Genomic DNA, 14,294 nt, shown 5'->3' on the forward strand with positions numbered 1-14,294 from the left:
ACCCAGGAGGGTAGGGCACCTCGTGCAGCTTTAGTGGAGGCATCCCTGCAGGGGCACTGTAGGTGAGCTCTGAGGAATGACTCCCTCTCTCCCCACTTGGGGTTCCTGCCCTTCAGTGTCCAGCACCTCCTTCAGAACTTGCTTCATGTCAGAGGTCTTCTCTGAGCTTCTGTTTCCTCTTCTGTAAAATGAGGAACATCCTTTATGTTTGAGATGCACAATTTTGGCCAGGCGCAGTGGCTCAAGCCTTTAATCCCAGAACTTTGGGAGGCCGAGGTGGGCAGATCACCTGAGGTCAGGAGTTCGAGACCAGGCTGCCTGACCAACATGGAGAAACCCCATCTCTACTAAAAATACAAAAAATTAGGCAGGCATGGTGGTACATGCCTGTAATCCCAGCTCTTTGGGAGGCTGAGGCACGAGAATTGCTTGAACCCGGGAGGTGGAGGTTGCAGTGAGCTGAGATGGCACCATTGCACTCCAGCTTGCGCAACAAGAGCAAAACTGCCTGAAAAAAAAAAAAAAGAGATGCGCAATTTTACCTAATTCTGTGTGACCCATTTCAAGGAATCACTGAAGCTCAGAAATAGGAATTCCCGCCCCTGGTCCCACAACCTGTTTTTTTTTTTTTTGAGACGGAGTCTCACTCTGTCGCCCAGGCTGGAGTGCAGTGGCGCGATCTCAGCTTACTGGAACTTCTACCTCCCGGTTTCAAGCAATTATCTGCCTCAGCCTCCCGAGTAGTTGGGATTACAGGTGCCTGCCACCATGCTTGGCTAATTGGTCCCACAACTTTTTAATTATTTATTTTTTGAGATGGAGTCTCGCTCTGTCACCCAGGCTGGAGTGCAGTGGTGCGATTTCGACTCACCACAACCTCTGCCTCCCAGGCTCAAGCGATTCTCCTGCCTCAGCCTCCCAAGTAGCTGGGATTACAGGCGCGTACCACTACTGCCCAGCTAATATTTGTATTTGTAGTAGAGACGGGGTTTCACCATGTTGGCCAGGCTGGTCTCAAACTCCTGACCTCAAGTGATCCACCCACCTCAGCCTCTCAAAGTGCTGGGATTACAGGCGTGAGCTGCCGCACCCGGCCCCACAACTTTGTAGGGACACAGCTGATGTTGATCCCCAGATATCTCCTCTGCCGCCCAAGCCTCCTGTGGTCCTTAAACACACCAGGCACTGTCCCACCTCAGAGCCTTTGCCCTGGCAGTGACCCTATACTGAGATGCCCTCCCCGTATTGCCACACCGCCCTTGAGATCATCTCTGGGCATCAGGCGTGCTGCATGTGCCTCTCCCTCCCATAGCACGTTCGGAACGTTACCGCCATCTGGGCTCCGAGGACGACGAGACCAACGATGAAGAATCGTCCACAGAGATCCCCCAGTTCTCCTCCTGCTCCCACCGGTTCAGCAAGGTGGGCCCGGGTCCTGAGGGGAGCCATTGCTCAGAAAACATTGCATGATGTCTGTTTGCTTTCGTATCTGTTTTTTGATTTTGCTTTGTTTTGTTCTGTAGAGATGAGGTCTTGCTATGCTGCCCAGGCTGGTCTCCAACTCCTGAACTCAAGTGATCCTCCCACCTCGGCCTCCCAAAGTGCTAGGAATTGTATTGGCTTTTTGTTTTGTTTTGTTTGAGATGGAGTCTCGCTCTGTTGCCCAGGTTGGAGTGCAATGGCGCAGTCTCGGCTCACCGCAACCTCTGCCTTCCAGGTTCAAGCGATTCTCCTGCCTCAGCCTGCCGAGTAGCTGGGATTACAGGCGCCTGCCACCACACCCAGCTAATTTTTTGTATTTTTAGTAGAGATGGGGTTTCACCATGTTGGCCAGGCTGGTCTCAAACTCCTGACCTCAGGCTATCCTCCTGCCTCAGCCTCCCAAAGTGCTGGGATTACAGGCATGAGCCACCACACCTGTTCAAATTTTTTTGTATTTTCAGTAGAGATGGTGTTTCACCATGTTGGCCAGGCTGGTCTCAAACTCTTGACCTCATGATCTGCCCGCCTCGGCCTCCTAAAGCGCTGGGATTACAGGCATGAGCCATCGCACCCGGCCTTGTTTTTTTTAATTTTGTTTTGTTGTTTTAATTTGCTTTTGTTTTAGCCATTTTAAGGCAATTTCCGAGGCAGGCGGATCACTTGAGGTCAGGAGTTCAAGACCAGCCTGACTAACATGGTGAAGCCCTGTCTCTACTAAAAATACAAAAATTAGCTAGGCGTGGTGGTGGGTGCCTGTAACCCAAGCTACTCGGGAGGCTGAGGCAAAAGTATTGCCTGAACCCCAGAGGTGGAGGCTGCAGTAAGCTGAGATCACACCACTGCACTCCAGCCTGGGTGACAGAGCGAGACTCTGTCTCAAAAAATAATGATAATAATAAAATAAAGTGTACAATTTCGTGGCATTCAGCACATTCATAATGTTGTGCAACCATCACCTCTATCTAGCTCTCAAATGTTTGATTCCCCCAAAAATTTGTACCCATTAGCAACCACTCCCCATTTGTCCTCCTTCAGCTTCCATCTTTATGGATTTGCCTGTTCTGGGCATTTCATATCAATGCAATTCACACTATGTGGCCTTTTGGGTCTGGCTTCTCTTACTCAGCATCATGTACTCAAGGCTCATCCCTACTGCAGTGTGGACCAGTGCTTGCTTCCTTTTTATGGCTGAGTAATATTCCATCATATGGATGGAACACATTGTTTATCCACCCATCTTTGATGCACATTTGGGTCTATTCCACCTTGTAAATACAGGTACCATTTTAGTTTATTTACTTATTTATTTATTTATTGAGATGGAGTCTTGCTCTGTTGCCCAGGATGGAGTGCAATGGTGCAATCTCAGCTCACTGCAACCTCCACCTTCTGGGTTCAAGCGATTCTCCTGCCTCAGCCTCCCGAGTAGCTGGGATTACAGGTGCACGCCACCACACCCGGCTAATTTTTGTATTTTTAGTAGCGACAGGGTTTCACCATGTTGCCCAGGCTGGTCTCAAACTCCTGTCCTCAAGCGATCCGCCCGCCTCAGCCTCCCAAAGTCCTGAGATTAAAGGCATGAACCACCGCACCTGGCCCTGGATGTTATTTTATAACCTCACGAGCTTAACTTACATTCTCTACTTTTTTTATGATCTGATAAAAAAATGTTCCACTCTGCTTTAGGCCTGGGCCCCAGGCAGGACTTTCTAGTCAACAGCAAAAACGCAGCTTGGTAGCCTGGCCCCGAGCCTCGGTTTTTCCATCTGTACAATGGGCAAAAGTCTATGCTCTTTTAGGGATGTGGGGAGTGAGGATTTAGAGAAGTGACTCATACCGAAGCACCTGGTACATAGGAATCACTGGACTAAGCCAGCTTTCTTTTTTTTTTTTTTTTTTTTTTTGAAACAGAGTCTTGCTCTGTCTCCTAGGCTGGAGTGCAGTGGCACAATCTCGGCTCACTGCAACCTCCGCCTTCCGGGTTCAAGCCATTCTCCTGCCTCAGCCTTCCAAGTAGCTGGGACTACAGGCATGTGCCACCACACCCAGCTAATTTTTGTATTTTTAGTAGAGACGGGTTTTCACCATGTTGACCAAGGCTGGTCTTGAACGCCTGACCTCAAGTGATCCGCCCACCTCAGCCTCCCAAAATGGTGGGATTACAGGCATAAGTTACCAGGCCTGGTCTAAGCCAGCTTTCTTGCCACCTTTGTTACTGGTTTTTTTGTTTGGGTTTCTTTTTTTTTCTTTTTTTGAGACAGGGTTTTGCTATGTTGCCCAGGCTGGTCTCAAACTCCTGGGCTCAAGTGATCCTCCCAGCTGGGCCTCTGAAAGTGCTGGGATTACAGGCATGAGCCACCGCACCTGGCTTACCATTCTTTTGTCTTGCCTCCCAGGTCTACAGCAGCTCTGAGTTCCTGGCCGTCCAGCCCACTCCTACCTTCGCTGAAAGGAGCTTCAGTGAAGACCGGGAGGAGGGGTGGGAGCGCAGCGAAGTGGACTATGGCCGCCGGCTGAGTGCTGACATCCGGTAGGTGGCCTGGGGAAGTGTAGGCAGATCAGCTTCTAAGCCTGCTGGGAGGTAGAGACACAAAATCTGATGCAAAGGGAGTTTCCTAGTGGCCAAGTAGAAAAGGGTCAAACATATTGACCAGCCTATCAGGTCCCTGGCAACCTTGCTCCCTTTAGCTCTGTGTTCCTCACCATGCAAACATAAAACAGCTGTGTACCATCATGCTGCTAGGCACACTTTTCCTCCTGTCCAGAGTGCCCTTTGCTTACTAACTCCTGTTCATCCTTCAAAGCTCAGACCCAACAGAAACAGTCAATGTCTGCTAGAGGATGGGTGTTGGAAGCTGGCCTTTTTTTTTTTTTTTTTTTTGAGATGGAGTCTCGCTCTGTCGCACAGGCTGGAGTGCAGTGGCGCAATCTCGGCTCACTGCAAGCTCCACCTCCTGGGTTCACACCATTCTCCTGCCTCAGCCTCCCGAGTAGCTGGGACTACAGGCACCTGCCACCACACCTGGCTAATTTTTATATTTTTAGTAGAGACGGGGTTTTGCCGTGTTAGCCAGGATGGTCTCGATCTCCTGACCTCGTGATCCGCCCTCCTCAGCCTCCCAAAGTGCTAGGATTACAGGCGTGAGCCAATGTGCCCGGCCTTTTTTTTTTTTTCTTTTATTAAGAGACTGGTTCTCACTCTGTCTCCCAGACTGGAGTGCAGTGGCACGATCATAGCTCACTTCAGCCTCAGACTCCTGGGTTCAAGAGATCCTCTCAAGTAGCTGGGACTACAGGCGTACACCACGGCACCCGGCTAATTTTTTAAACAATTTTTTGTAGGCCAGGTGCAGTGACTTACACCTGTAATCCCAACACTTTGGGAAGCCGAGGCAGGTGGATTACCTGAGGTCAGGAGTTCAAGACCAGCCTGGTCAACATGGCAAAACCCTGTCTCTACCAAAACTCCAAAAATTTAGCCGGGCACAGTGGTGCACGCCTGTAATCCCAGCTACTTGGGAGGCTTAGGCACGAGAATTGCTTGACCCTGGGAGGCGGAGGTTACAGTGAGCCAAGATCGTGCCACTGCACTCCGGCCGGGGTGACAGAGCGAGACTCTGTCTCAAAAAAAAAAAACAAAACAAAAAACAAAAAATTGTAGAGATGGGGGTCTCCTTATGTTGCCCACCCTGGTCTCGAACTCCTGGCCTCAAACAATCGTCCTGTCTCAGCCTCCCAAAGTGCTGGAATTATAGGTGTCAGCCACTGCACCCAGCCTGGAAGCTGGGTTTTAAAAGTTAAATAGGAAGCCGGGTGCGGTGGCTCACACCTGTAATCCCAGCACTTTGGGACCCCAAGGCAGGCAGGTCACTTGAGCTCAGGAATTCAAGACCAGTCTGGCCAACATGGTGTAACCCCGTCTCTACTAAAAATACAAAAATTAGCCCAGTGTGGCGGCAGGCACCCGTAATCCCAGCTACTTGGGAGGCTGAGGCAGGAGACTCACTTGAGCCCTGGAGGCAGTGGTTGTAGTGAGCTGAGATTGCACCACTGCACTTCAGCCTGGGTGACAGAGTGAGACCCTGTCTTTAAAAAAAAAAAGGTGAATAAGCGGTCTCCAGGTGGACAGAGAGGACAGTGCAGACAGAAGGAACTCGTCCTGTCTATGCAAATTGCCCTTGACTGCAGACTGAGAGTTAAGATGTGGCCATGAAAGGTGGCTGAGTATCCTGGGGTGCAGGTGCCTGGCAGGGGTGATGCAGGCTCTTCCTCCCTGCAGGCTGAGGTCCTGGACATCCTCTGGATCCTCCTGTCAGTCATCTTCGTCCCAGCCCGAGCGGGGTCCCAGCCCATCTCTCCTGAATACCATCAGCCTGGACACAATGCCCAAGTTTGCCTTCTCATCAGAGGATGAGGGGGCAGGCCCAGGCCCTGCAGGCCCCAAGAGGCCTGTCTTCATTCTAGGGGAGCCTGACCCCCCACCAGCGGCCACCCCAGTGATGCCCAAGCCCTCGAGCCTTTCTGGTAAGTGGGGCCCTGAGTAAGAGGGATGATGTCATGGAAGTTTCCCAGAGGAGGGGCTATTTGAGATGGGTTTTCAAGGATGAGTAGGAGTTCTCCAGAGCCAACAAAGGCTTTAAGAGAGGAGAAGCCAGGGTCCCAGAGAGACCTCCAGCCCCCAAGGAGCCCCAGTCTAGGGTAAATGCCCCCAGCTTCATAGAGTCAGGATGGGACCCCTAGCTCCCAAGAAGGGGGAACTAAGGGTCTAAATGGGTGTGGAGGAAGGCTTCCTGGAGGAGGGGACTTGAAGACTTTTGCATAGAGAATAATTTGGGAAGGGAGTGCAGGAAGAGGGAACTGCACGAGCAAAGGCCAGGAGGCTGGACTGTGTAAATAGTGACCAGGGAGGAAGGGCCTTAAGGTCCCTTTAGGACCACATGGTGAGTTTGAGGGGCACCCGGCTGACCCTGCTGACCCTCTAGCCGACACAGCTGCTCTCAGCCATGCCCGCCTACGGAGCAATAGCATCGGTGCCCGACACACCACACCAAGGCCTCTGGATGCCGGCCGGGGCCGCCGCCTTGGGGGCCCAAGAGACCCAGCCCCTGAAAAGTCCAGACCCTCCTCCAGCGGTGGCAGTGGTGGTGGCGGTGGGGGCCGCGTGCCCAAGTCAGCCTCTGTCTCTGCCCTGTCCCTCATCATCACGGCAGGTAATGCCCAAGGCCCCCTCTCACCTTTGTCTGTCTGCACCCATTTTAACCAACAGGGTGGGGGCCCTTCCTGAGTTGGGGAGTCTGGGGATGAGCCCCAGAAGAGGGGAGGAGGAGCAGGACACATGGAGAGCTGGGGAGATGGTGTTCCCAGTAGAGGGCACTGCACGTGCAAAGGCCTGGTGGGGCGACCATGCTTGGGACATTGAAGCAACAGCAAAGTGGCCAGGGTGGTCGTTGTGGTAGGAAAGAGGGGGCCCCAGGGGAGACCTGTGAGGGAGTGAGTGACGCCCTCCCTAACCCCCTGCAGATGATGGCAGCGGCGGCCCCCTCATGAGCCCCCTTTCCCCGCGCTCTCTGTCCTCGAACCCGTCGTCCCGTGACTCTTCGCCGAGCCGAGACCCATCCCCCGTGTGTGGCAGCCTGCGGCCCCCCATCGTTATCCACAGCTCTGGCAAGAAGTACGGCTTCAGCCTGCGGGCGATCCGCGTCTACATGGGTGATAGTGACGTCTACACTGTGCACCACGTCGTCTGGGTGAGTGCCGAGTGGGAATGGCAGGGACCCGGGTTCTAGTCTGACTCTGCCCGGTCATGTCCCTTCTCAGAGCTGCATTTTGGAGCCTGGCAGGGTTAGGTAGACAGAGCTGGTGCCACCGAGTTCATCTCGGTCCCTGTCATTTGGCAGGGAGGAGGTCAGATGAGAGAGACAAGGATGGATGGATGGAGGCTCACAGATCCCAAGTGGCATTAACCTCCCAGCTCCATATGGGGATGCACTGGGCATGTTATCCTCCCTCTCCCAGCCCAAGGGCATCGAGGCATGCCCTCCCTATTGGTTGCTCCCTGAACAGACACAGAAGGCTTTCTGGAGAAGGGGGCGTAGGAACTGGGGCTTTGATGGGTGAGTAGGAGTTCCCCAGGATCAGGGAAACTGAGGCAGCACAAGAGGCAGCAGCTTGCTGGGGTCCCACAGCAGACCCAGCCTGGGCTGGGGTCTCCAGATGTGGGGCCCAGGCCATTGACCCCACCGTTCTCGTCTGCCCCCAGAGTGTGGAGGACGGAAGCCCTGCCCAGGAGGCGGGCCTGCGGGCTGGGGACCTCATCACCCACATCAACGGGGAGTCAGTGCTGGGGCTGGTGCACATGGACGTCGTGGAGCTGCTGCTGAAGGTGCGGCACCCCCACTGCCCACCCTCAGGGCTCCCCGGCACCCCTTGGCCGCAGCTCCCGGTTCCCCGTGGTTCTCCGCATCCAGACACACAACCCCACATTCAATGTCAACTCCAGGCCTGGCACATCCACTTCCTTCGGCCCAGAACACATGTCCTTCTTCAGCCCCCAACATCACCCCTTAGAGCTGCTCCTCCAGGAAGCCCTCCCTTCTCCCTGGGCACCCTCACATCTGTTCCTCCCTCTGGCCTGAGGCCTGGAGGTAGGAGATGGGCTCAAGACAGGAGGAAGGGCCGGGCGCGGTGGCACACGCCTGTAATCCCAGCACTTTGGGAGGCCGAGGCGGGATGATCACCTGAGCTCAGGACTTTGAGACCAGCCTGGGCAACAGAGCGAGACCCCCATCTCTGCAAAAAATTAAAAAATAAAATTAGCTAGGCATGGTGGCATGCGCCTATAGTCCTAGGTACTTAGGAGTCTGAGGTGAGAGGATCGCTTGGGCCCAGGAGGTTGAGGCCATAGTGAGCCGTGATCGTGCCATACTGCACTCCAGCCTGGGATACAGAGTGAGACCCTCCCTGGTTCTAAAAAAATAGAGGGCTCTCATGTGGGCAGCTGCATGGGTGGTTCATTGAATAGCTGGACACCGGGTAGGTGTCTTTGGCCTAATGACTCATGGGCCATTAGGTGAGTGATTGGGGGATGGGGAGATGTTGGGGTGATTAATGGGTGGATACCAGATAGGTGGGTGACAGACTCCAGGAGGGTGGAGAGTGAAGAGGGCAGGCCTCAATGGGCGTTGACTGCAGAGGGAAGGATCTTAGCAGGAGGGGTGGTGCTCCCTGGGCTATTGTTTGACCAGATATATTGGGTAGGTCACTGGTTGTGTGGATGAATGGATGCTGGGGTGGTGGGTCCCAGCTGGTGCCTGGAGTGAAGGGGACATAGCAGCTGCCTGGCAAGTGCTGGGCCCTGTGAGAGGCACAGAGGCAACCCCTCACCATCCCTCCCACAGAGCGGCAACAAGATATCCCTGCGGACCACGGCCCTGGAGAACACCTCCATCAAGGTGGGCCCCGCCCGGAAGAATGTGGCCAAGGGCCGCATGGCACGCAGGAGCAAGCGGAGCCGTCGGCGGGAGACCCAGGATCGGTGCGCGGCAGTGACCACCAGGGAGCGGTACACAGGGGGCGGGCCACGGGGACTGGGGTTCTTTTTTTCTTTTCTTTTTCTTTTTCTTTTTTTTTTTTTTTTGAGACAGAGTCTTGCTCTGTTGCCCAGGCTGGAGTACAGTGGCTCAATCTCGGCTCACTGCAACCTCCACCTCCCGGGTTCAAGCGACTGTCCTGCCTCAGCCCCCTAAGTAACTGGGACTACGGCGTGCACCATCATGCCCAGCTAATTTTTATATTTTCAGTAGAGACAGGGTTTCGCCATGTTGGCCAGGCTGGTCTTGAACTCCTGACCTTAAATGATCCATCTGCCTCGGCCTATGAAAGTGCTGGGATTACAGGTGTGAGCCACCATGCCTGGCCAGAAGCAGGGGTTCTGAAGCCTCCGGTTTTCTTACCCCAGGCGGAAGTCACTTTTCAAGAAGATCTCCAAGCAGACCTCCGTGCTGCACACCAGCCGCAGCTTCTCCTCCGGACTCCACCACTCACTGTCATCCAGTGAGAGCCTCCCCGGCTCGCCCACCCACAGCCTCTCCCCCAGCCCCACCACTCCCTGCCGAAGCCCAGCCCCTGATGTCCCAGCAGGTGGGTGCACCCCGACCCCCCGCCGCCCCGGCTACCCTGGGAGCAAGGGCTGGTGGGCCCCAGGAGGGAGGAAGGAGTTCAGGGGATGGAATGACACGATGTAGGGAAAAAGATGACCGGGATCCTGGTGTCTAGCAGGGAACCTGGGAGTACTTAGAGACGAGTGCAGGTGCCAGGGAAGGATGCACCCAGCAGAGGAAACATCATGGACAAATGGGGCTAGACAGGAGGGTGGGAAAACTGAGAAGAGGCCAGGCGCGGAGGCTCACGCCTGTAATCCCAACACTTTGGGAGCCCGAGGCAGGAGGATCACTGAGCCCAGGAGTTTGAGACCAGCCTGGGCAACACAGGGAGACCCCATCTGTACAAAACATAAAAAAATTAGGTGGGTGTGAGGCCAGGCATGGAGGCTCACACCTGTAATCCCAGCACTTTGGGAGGCCGAGGCAGGTGGATCACCTGAGGTCAGGAGTTCAAGACCAGCCTGGCCAACATGGAGAAACCCCATCTGTACTAAAAATACAAAATCAGCCAGGCGTGGTGGCACGTGCCTGTAGTCCCAGCTACTAGGGAGGCTGAGGCAGGAGAATCGCTTGAACCCGGGAGGTGGAGGTTGCAGTGAGCTGAGATTGAGCCATTGCACTCCAGCCTGGGCAACAAGAGCAAAACTCTGTCTCAAAAAAAAAATTAGGTGGTTGTGGTAGTGCACACATGTGGTCCCAGCTACTCTGGAGGCTGAGATGGGAGGATCATTTGAGCCCAGGAGGTCAAGGCTGCAGTGAGCCATGATTGCACCACTGCACTCCAGCCTAGGCAACAGAGTGAGACCCCATCTCAAAAAACAAAAGAAAAAAAAAAAACAAACAGAAGTGATACAGAGAAGGCTTTCTGGAGGAGGGGGAGTAGGAGCTGGGGCTTTGATGGGTAAGTGGGAGTTCACCAGAGCTAGGCCAAGGAAACAACCCTGAGCAGGAGGCAGAAAAGTCTGGCATGAACCAGGCATGATGGCTCATGCCTGTAATCCCAGCACTTTGGGAGGCCAAAGCAGGCGGATCACTTGAGGTCAGGAGTTTGAGACCAGCCTGGCCAACATGGTGAAACCCCAACTCTACTAAAAATACAAAAATTAGCCAGGTGTGGTGGCACATGCCTGTAGTCCCAGTTACTTAGGGGGCCGAGGCACGAGAATCATTTCAACCTGGGAGGTGAAGGTTGCAGTGAGCCAAGATCATGCCACTGCACTCCAGCCTGGGTGACAGAGCGAGACTCTATTGAAAAAAAAAAAAAAAATTAGCCAGCCATGGTGACGTGCACCTGTTGTCCCAGCTACTCAGGAGGCTGAGTTGTGAGGATTGCTTCAGCCCAGGAGGTTGAGGCTATGATTGAGCCAGTGCACTACAGTCTGGGCAACAGAGCAAGACCCTGTCTCAAAAACAAAAACAACCAGGCATGATGGGTGGCCACATGGAAGGATGTGGGCTTTAGCAGTTTTTGTCAGTCCCACAGCTCCACTTCCGGGCTGGGGACATTGAGGCCAGCAGCCCTGACCTACGCTTATCACCCACAGATACCACTGCATCCCCACCCAGCGCATCCCCGAGCTCCAGCAGCCCCGCCTCCCCAGCTGCTGCTGGCCACACCCGCCCCAGCTCCCTGCACGGCCTGGCTGCCAAGCTTGGGCCACCCCGCCCCAAGACTGGCCGCCGCAAGTCCACCAGCAGCATCCCGCCCTCCCCACTGGCCTGCCCGCCCATCTCCGCGCCCCCACCCCGCTCGCCCTCGCCCCTGCCCGGGCACCCGCCCGCACCTGCCCGATCCCCGCGGCTGCGCCGGGGCCAGTCGGCTGACAAGCTGGGCACAGGGGAGCGGCTGGATGGGGAGGCGGGGCGGCGCACCCGTGGGCCAGAGGCCGAGCTCGTGGTCATGCGGCGGCTGCACCTGTCCGAGCGCCGAGACTCCTTCAAGAAGCAGGAGGCCGTGCAGGAGGTTAGCTTCGATGAGCCGCAGGAGGAGGCCACTGGGCTGCCCGCCTCAGTGCCACAGATCGCCGTGGAGGGCGAGGAAGCCGTGCCGGTAGCTCTCGGGCCCACCGGGAGAGACTGATCCCCTTCCAGGTCTCTCCCTGGCATCAAAGTTACGCGTTTTCTTGTGCAATGTTTTTTCCGTAAAGTCACGCCTGGATGGGGACTGAGCCACCAGCCTGACACCCAGAAGGCGAGAAGCCATCTCGGTCCTTGCTGGAAGGTGGAGACACCGCTTGTGTTCTGGTGTCAATCAGGGGGCTGGATGGGGCAAGAATGGGGGACAAGGGTTGCTTTGTAAATAGCAGCAAATCCCTGCAACTAATTTATTACTTTTTTTTTTTTTTTTTTTTTTTTTTTTGGAGACAGTCCACTCTGTTGCCCAGGCTGGAGTGCAGCGGCGTGATCTCAGCTCACTGCAACCTCCGCCTCCCAAGTTCAAGCGATTGTCCTGCCTCAGCTTCCCAAGTAGCTGGGATTACAGGCGCCCACCACTATGCCCAGCTAATTTTTTGTATTTTTCGTACAGACGGGGTTTCACCATGTTGGTCAGGCTGGTCTCGAACTCCTGACCTCATGATTCGCCTGCCTTGGCCTCCCAAAGTGCTGGGATTACAGGCGTGAGCCACTGGGCCCAGCCTAATTTATTACTTTTTGTAAGCGATAGCCGTACTGAGCCGCCCCCTGAAGGCGGCTGCCAGGTCTTGCCCCAGGCACCTGGGACTCTGTTTGCAGGCCCTGCCCTCTGGGCTGAGAAGGAAGCACTTTGGACAAGTCATCTGTGTTTGTGTTTTCTAGTTTTTCTGTACTTTTTAAGTGTTTTGTGTTACCTGGTCTCATTCCCCTCCCCACACCTACCCATTTGAGGGGATGGAGTTGAAGTCACCTGGTCACCTGTACCGGCCCAGTTTGGCTACAACCTGGAGTGTCCGTAAACAATTCCTCTCACCCACAAAACAATGTAATCCCAGCGATGGACTGGATTTTGAAGGCCACTTCCCACCATCATAGCTGCCATCCCCAGGCAGTGCCTGCTCTATATATAGAGTCTGCCTCCAATCCTGCTGGCTTCAGCCTGGAGAAGGGATGTGGGAGCTGGAGCTTTGATGGATGAATAGGTGTTCACCGGATCTGGGCAGAGGGGTCATCTGCTCCCCAGGGGGGCACTGATGAAGGAAGGTACAGGCCTCACCTGGAACTGCCAAGGCAGCCTCCAGAAATGCTCGGCTGTCTCGGGGCACGCTCCAGTATGCCAGTCCTGCGGGATTACGTCCAGCTACTTCCAGAAACACTCAGTGTCCCCTCCCCTCAGGCTCTGCCTCGGCCTGGCCTTGTCCAGTCTACCCTGGACAAGATGCCGTGTGTTTGAGGCCCAGCAGAGTAAGCCCTTGGCGGTGATGTGTCTGAAACACCTGTTAGGGGTTCCCTCCATATGTCAGAGCCTCCCTGGGATGAAGTTCAAGCCAGAAAACCCAGTCGAGGCTCAAGTTTGAATTTCAGCTTCACTGTGTGGCTCTGGGAAAATGGCTTTCCCACTCTGTGCCTCAGTTTCCTTGTGTTTACAAGACTAATCCCATTGACTGTTTATTAAGCACCTACTGTGTGCCAAGAGCTTTTACGTGGCTTCTCCCTCAGCCAGCCTTGAGAAGGCTGGAGGTGGTGTCATCACCTCCATTTTACAGACAAAGCAGCTGAGACCCCAGCGAGGGGCGGAGACCTGTCCCACGATCACCCAGCAGGAGTCGTGGCAGAACGGAGCATCAGCCAGACCCTGTTGTGGGCGTTGTCATCAAGGGAGCTTGAATGGAGGGTCTGGTGTCAGATACAGCCGACTCCAGCCCCAGCTCATCCCCCATGATGCTGTGTGACCCACTGGGCACTCTGGTGAGGGAGCTTTCCAGACATCAACAGCCCACTCTGCTTCCCTTTCTGAGTCCCCTGTCCAGCACTGCCTAGTGTTGGAGGGTAGACCAAGGCTGTGCATGATTCACCCCCTCCTTCCATCCTGGAGCTGGCAGTGAATAAAAGCCCGTATTTACAAAGATGAGCTCCAACGTCTGGATTTGTGAGGGGCTGAGAAAGGAGGAAGGGAAGAGTGGGGAGGGGAGCGGAGTGAAATAGACCCATGGCTCAAAGTCATTGCAAGTGGGTTTTGAGGACTGCACAGCAGTTCGCTGTTGAGATTCTTCCTGATGCCATCGCTGGTACCAGCTTCCTGCTACCCTCTCCCTGCGAGTACTCCATCATAGCCCTGCCTTTAAAAGCTTCCTCCAGACATCTGGGCCCTGAGCTATGTTTTTTATTTTTATGTTTTTGAGACAAGGTCTCGCTCTGTAACCCAGGTTGGAGTACAGTGGCGCAATCACGGCACACTGCAGCCTCGACCTCCTGGGCGCCCTGAGCTATGTTAATAAAATAAGCGGCGGGGCGCGGTGGCTCACGTCTGTAATCCCAGCACTTTGGAAGGCCAAGGCGGGCGGATCTCCTGAGGTCGGGAGTTCCAAACCAGCCTGACCAACATGGAGAAACCCCGTCTCTACTAAAAGTACAAAATTAGCCGGGCGTGGTGGCGCATGCCTGTAATCCCAGCTACTCGGGAGGCTGAGGCAGGAGAATCGCTTGAACTCGGGAGGTGGAGGTTGCGGCGAGCCG

At 54.8% G+C, this 14,294-nt stretch overlaps 1 protein-coding gene across 33 annotated transcripts in view; it reads left to right on the forward strand.

The window, feature by feature from the left end:
* MAST3 (microtubule associated serine/threonine kinase 3) overlaps nucleotides 1-13,689 on the forward strand; it is a 53,938-nt gene extending 40,249 nt beyond the window's left edge. For 18 of the 33 annotated variants that reach the window (XM_063701803.1, XM_063701805.1, XM_063701804.1 and 15 more), the window contains 9 exons: nucleotides 1,313-1,422; nucleotides 3,879-4,012; nucleotides 5,762-6,006; nucleotides 6,465-6,692; nucleotides 7,003-7,229; nucleotides 7,742-7,864; nucleotides 8,880-9,043; nucleotides 9,440-9,621; nucleotides 11,189-13,689. In XM_063701803.1, the coding sequence (XP_063557873.1) occupies nucleotides 1,313-1,422; nucleotides 3,879-4,012; nucleotides 5,762-6,006; nucleotides 6,465-6,692; nucleotides 7,003-7,229; nucleotides 7,742-7,864; nucleotides 8,880-9,043; nucleotides 9,440-9,621; nucleotides 11,189-11,724 (1,949 nt within the window). In that variant the 3' untranslated portion in view covers nucleotides 11,725-13,689. The remainder of the gene's footprint in view (nucleotides 1-1,312; nucleotides 1,423-3,878; nucleotides 4,013-5,761; nucleotides 6,007-6,464; nucleotides 6,693-7,002; nucleotides 7,230-7,741; nucleotides 7,865-8,879; nucleotides 9,044-9,439; nucleotides 9,622-11,188) is intronic. The other 15 variants (XM_063701814.1, XM_063701816.1, XM_063701815.1 and 12 more) reach the window with 1 other exon arrangement.
* Nucleotides 13,690-14,294: the final 605 nt, after the last annotated feature.

Source organism: Gorilla gorilla, chromosome 20 (genome assembly GCF_029281585.2).
Source record: "Gorilla gorilla gorilla isolate KB3781 chromosome 20, NHGRI_mGorGor1-v2.1_pri, whole genome shotgun sequence".
Taxonomy (NCBI): domain Eukaryota; kingdom Metazoa; phylum Chordata; class Mammalia; order Primates; family Hominidae; genus Gorilla; species Gorilla gorilla.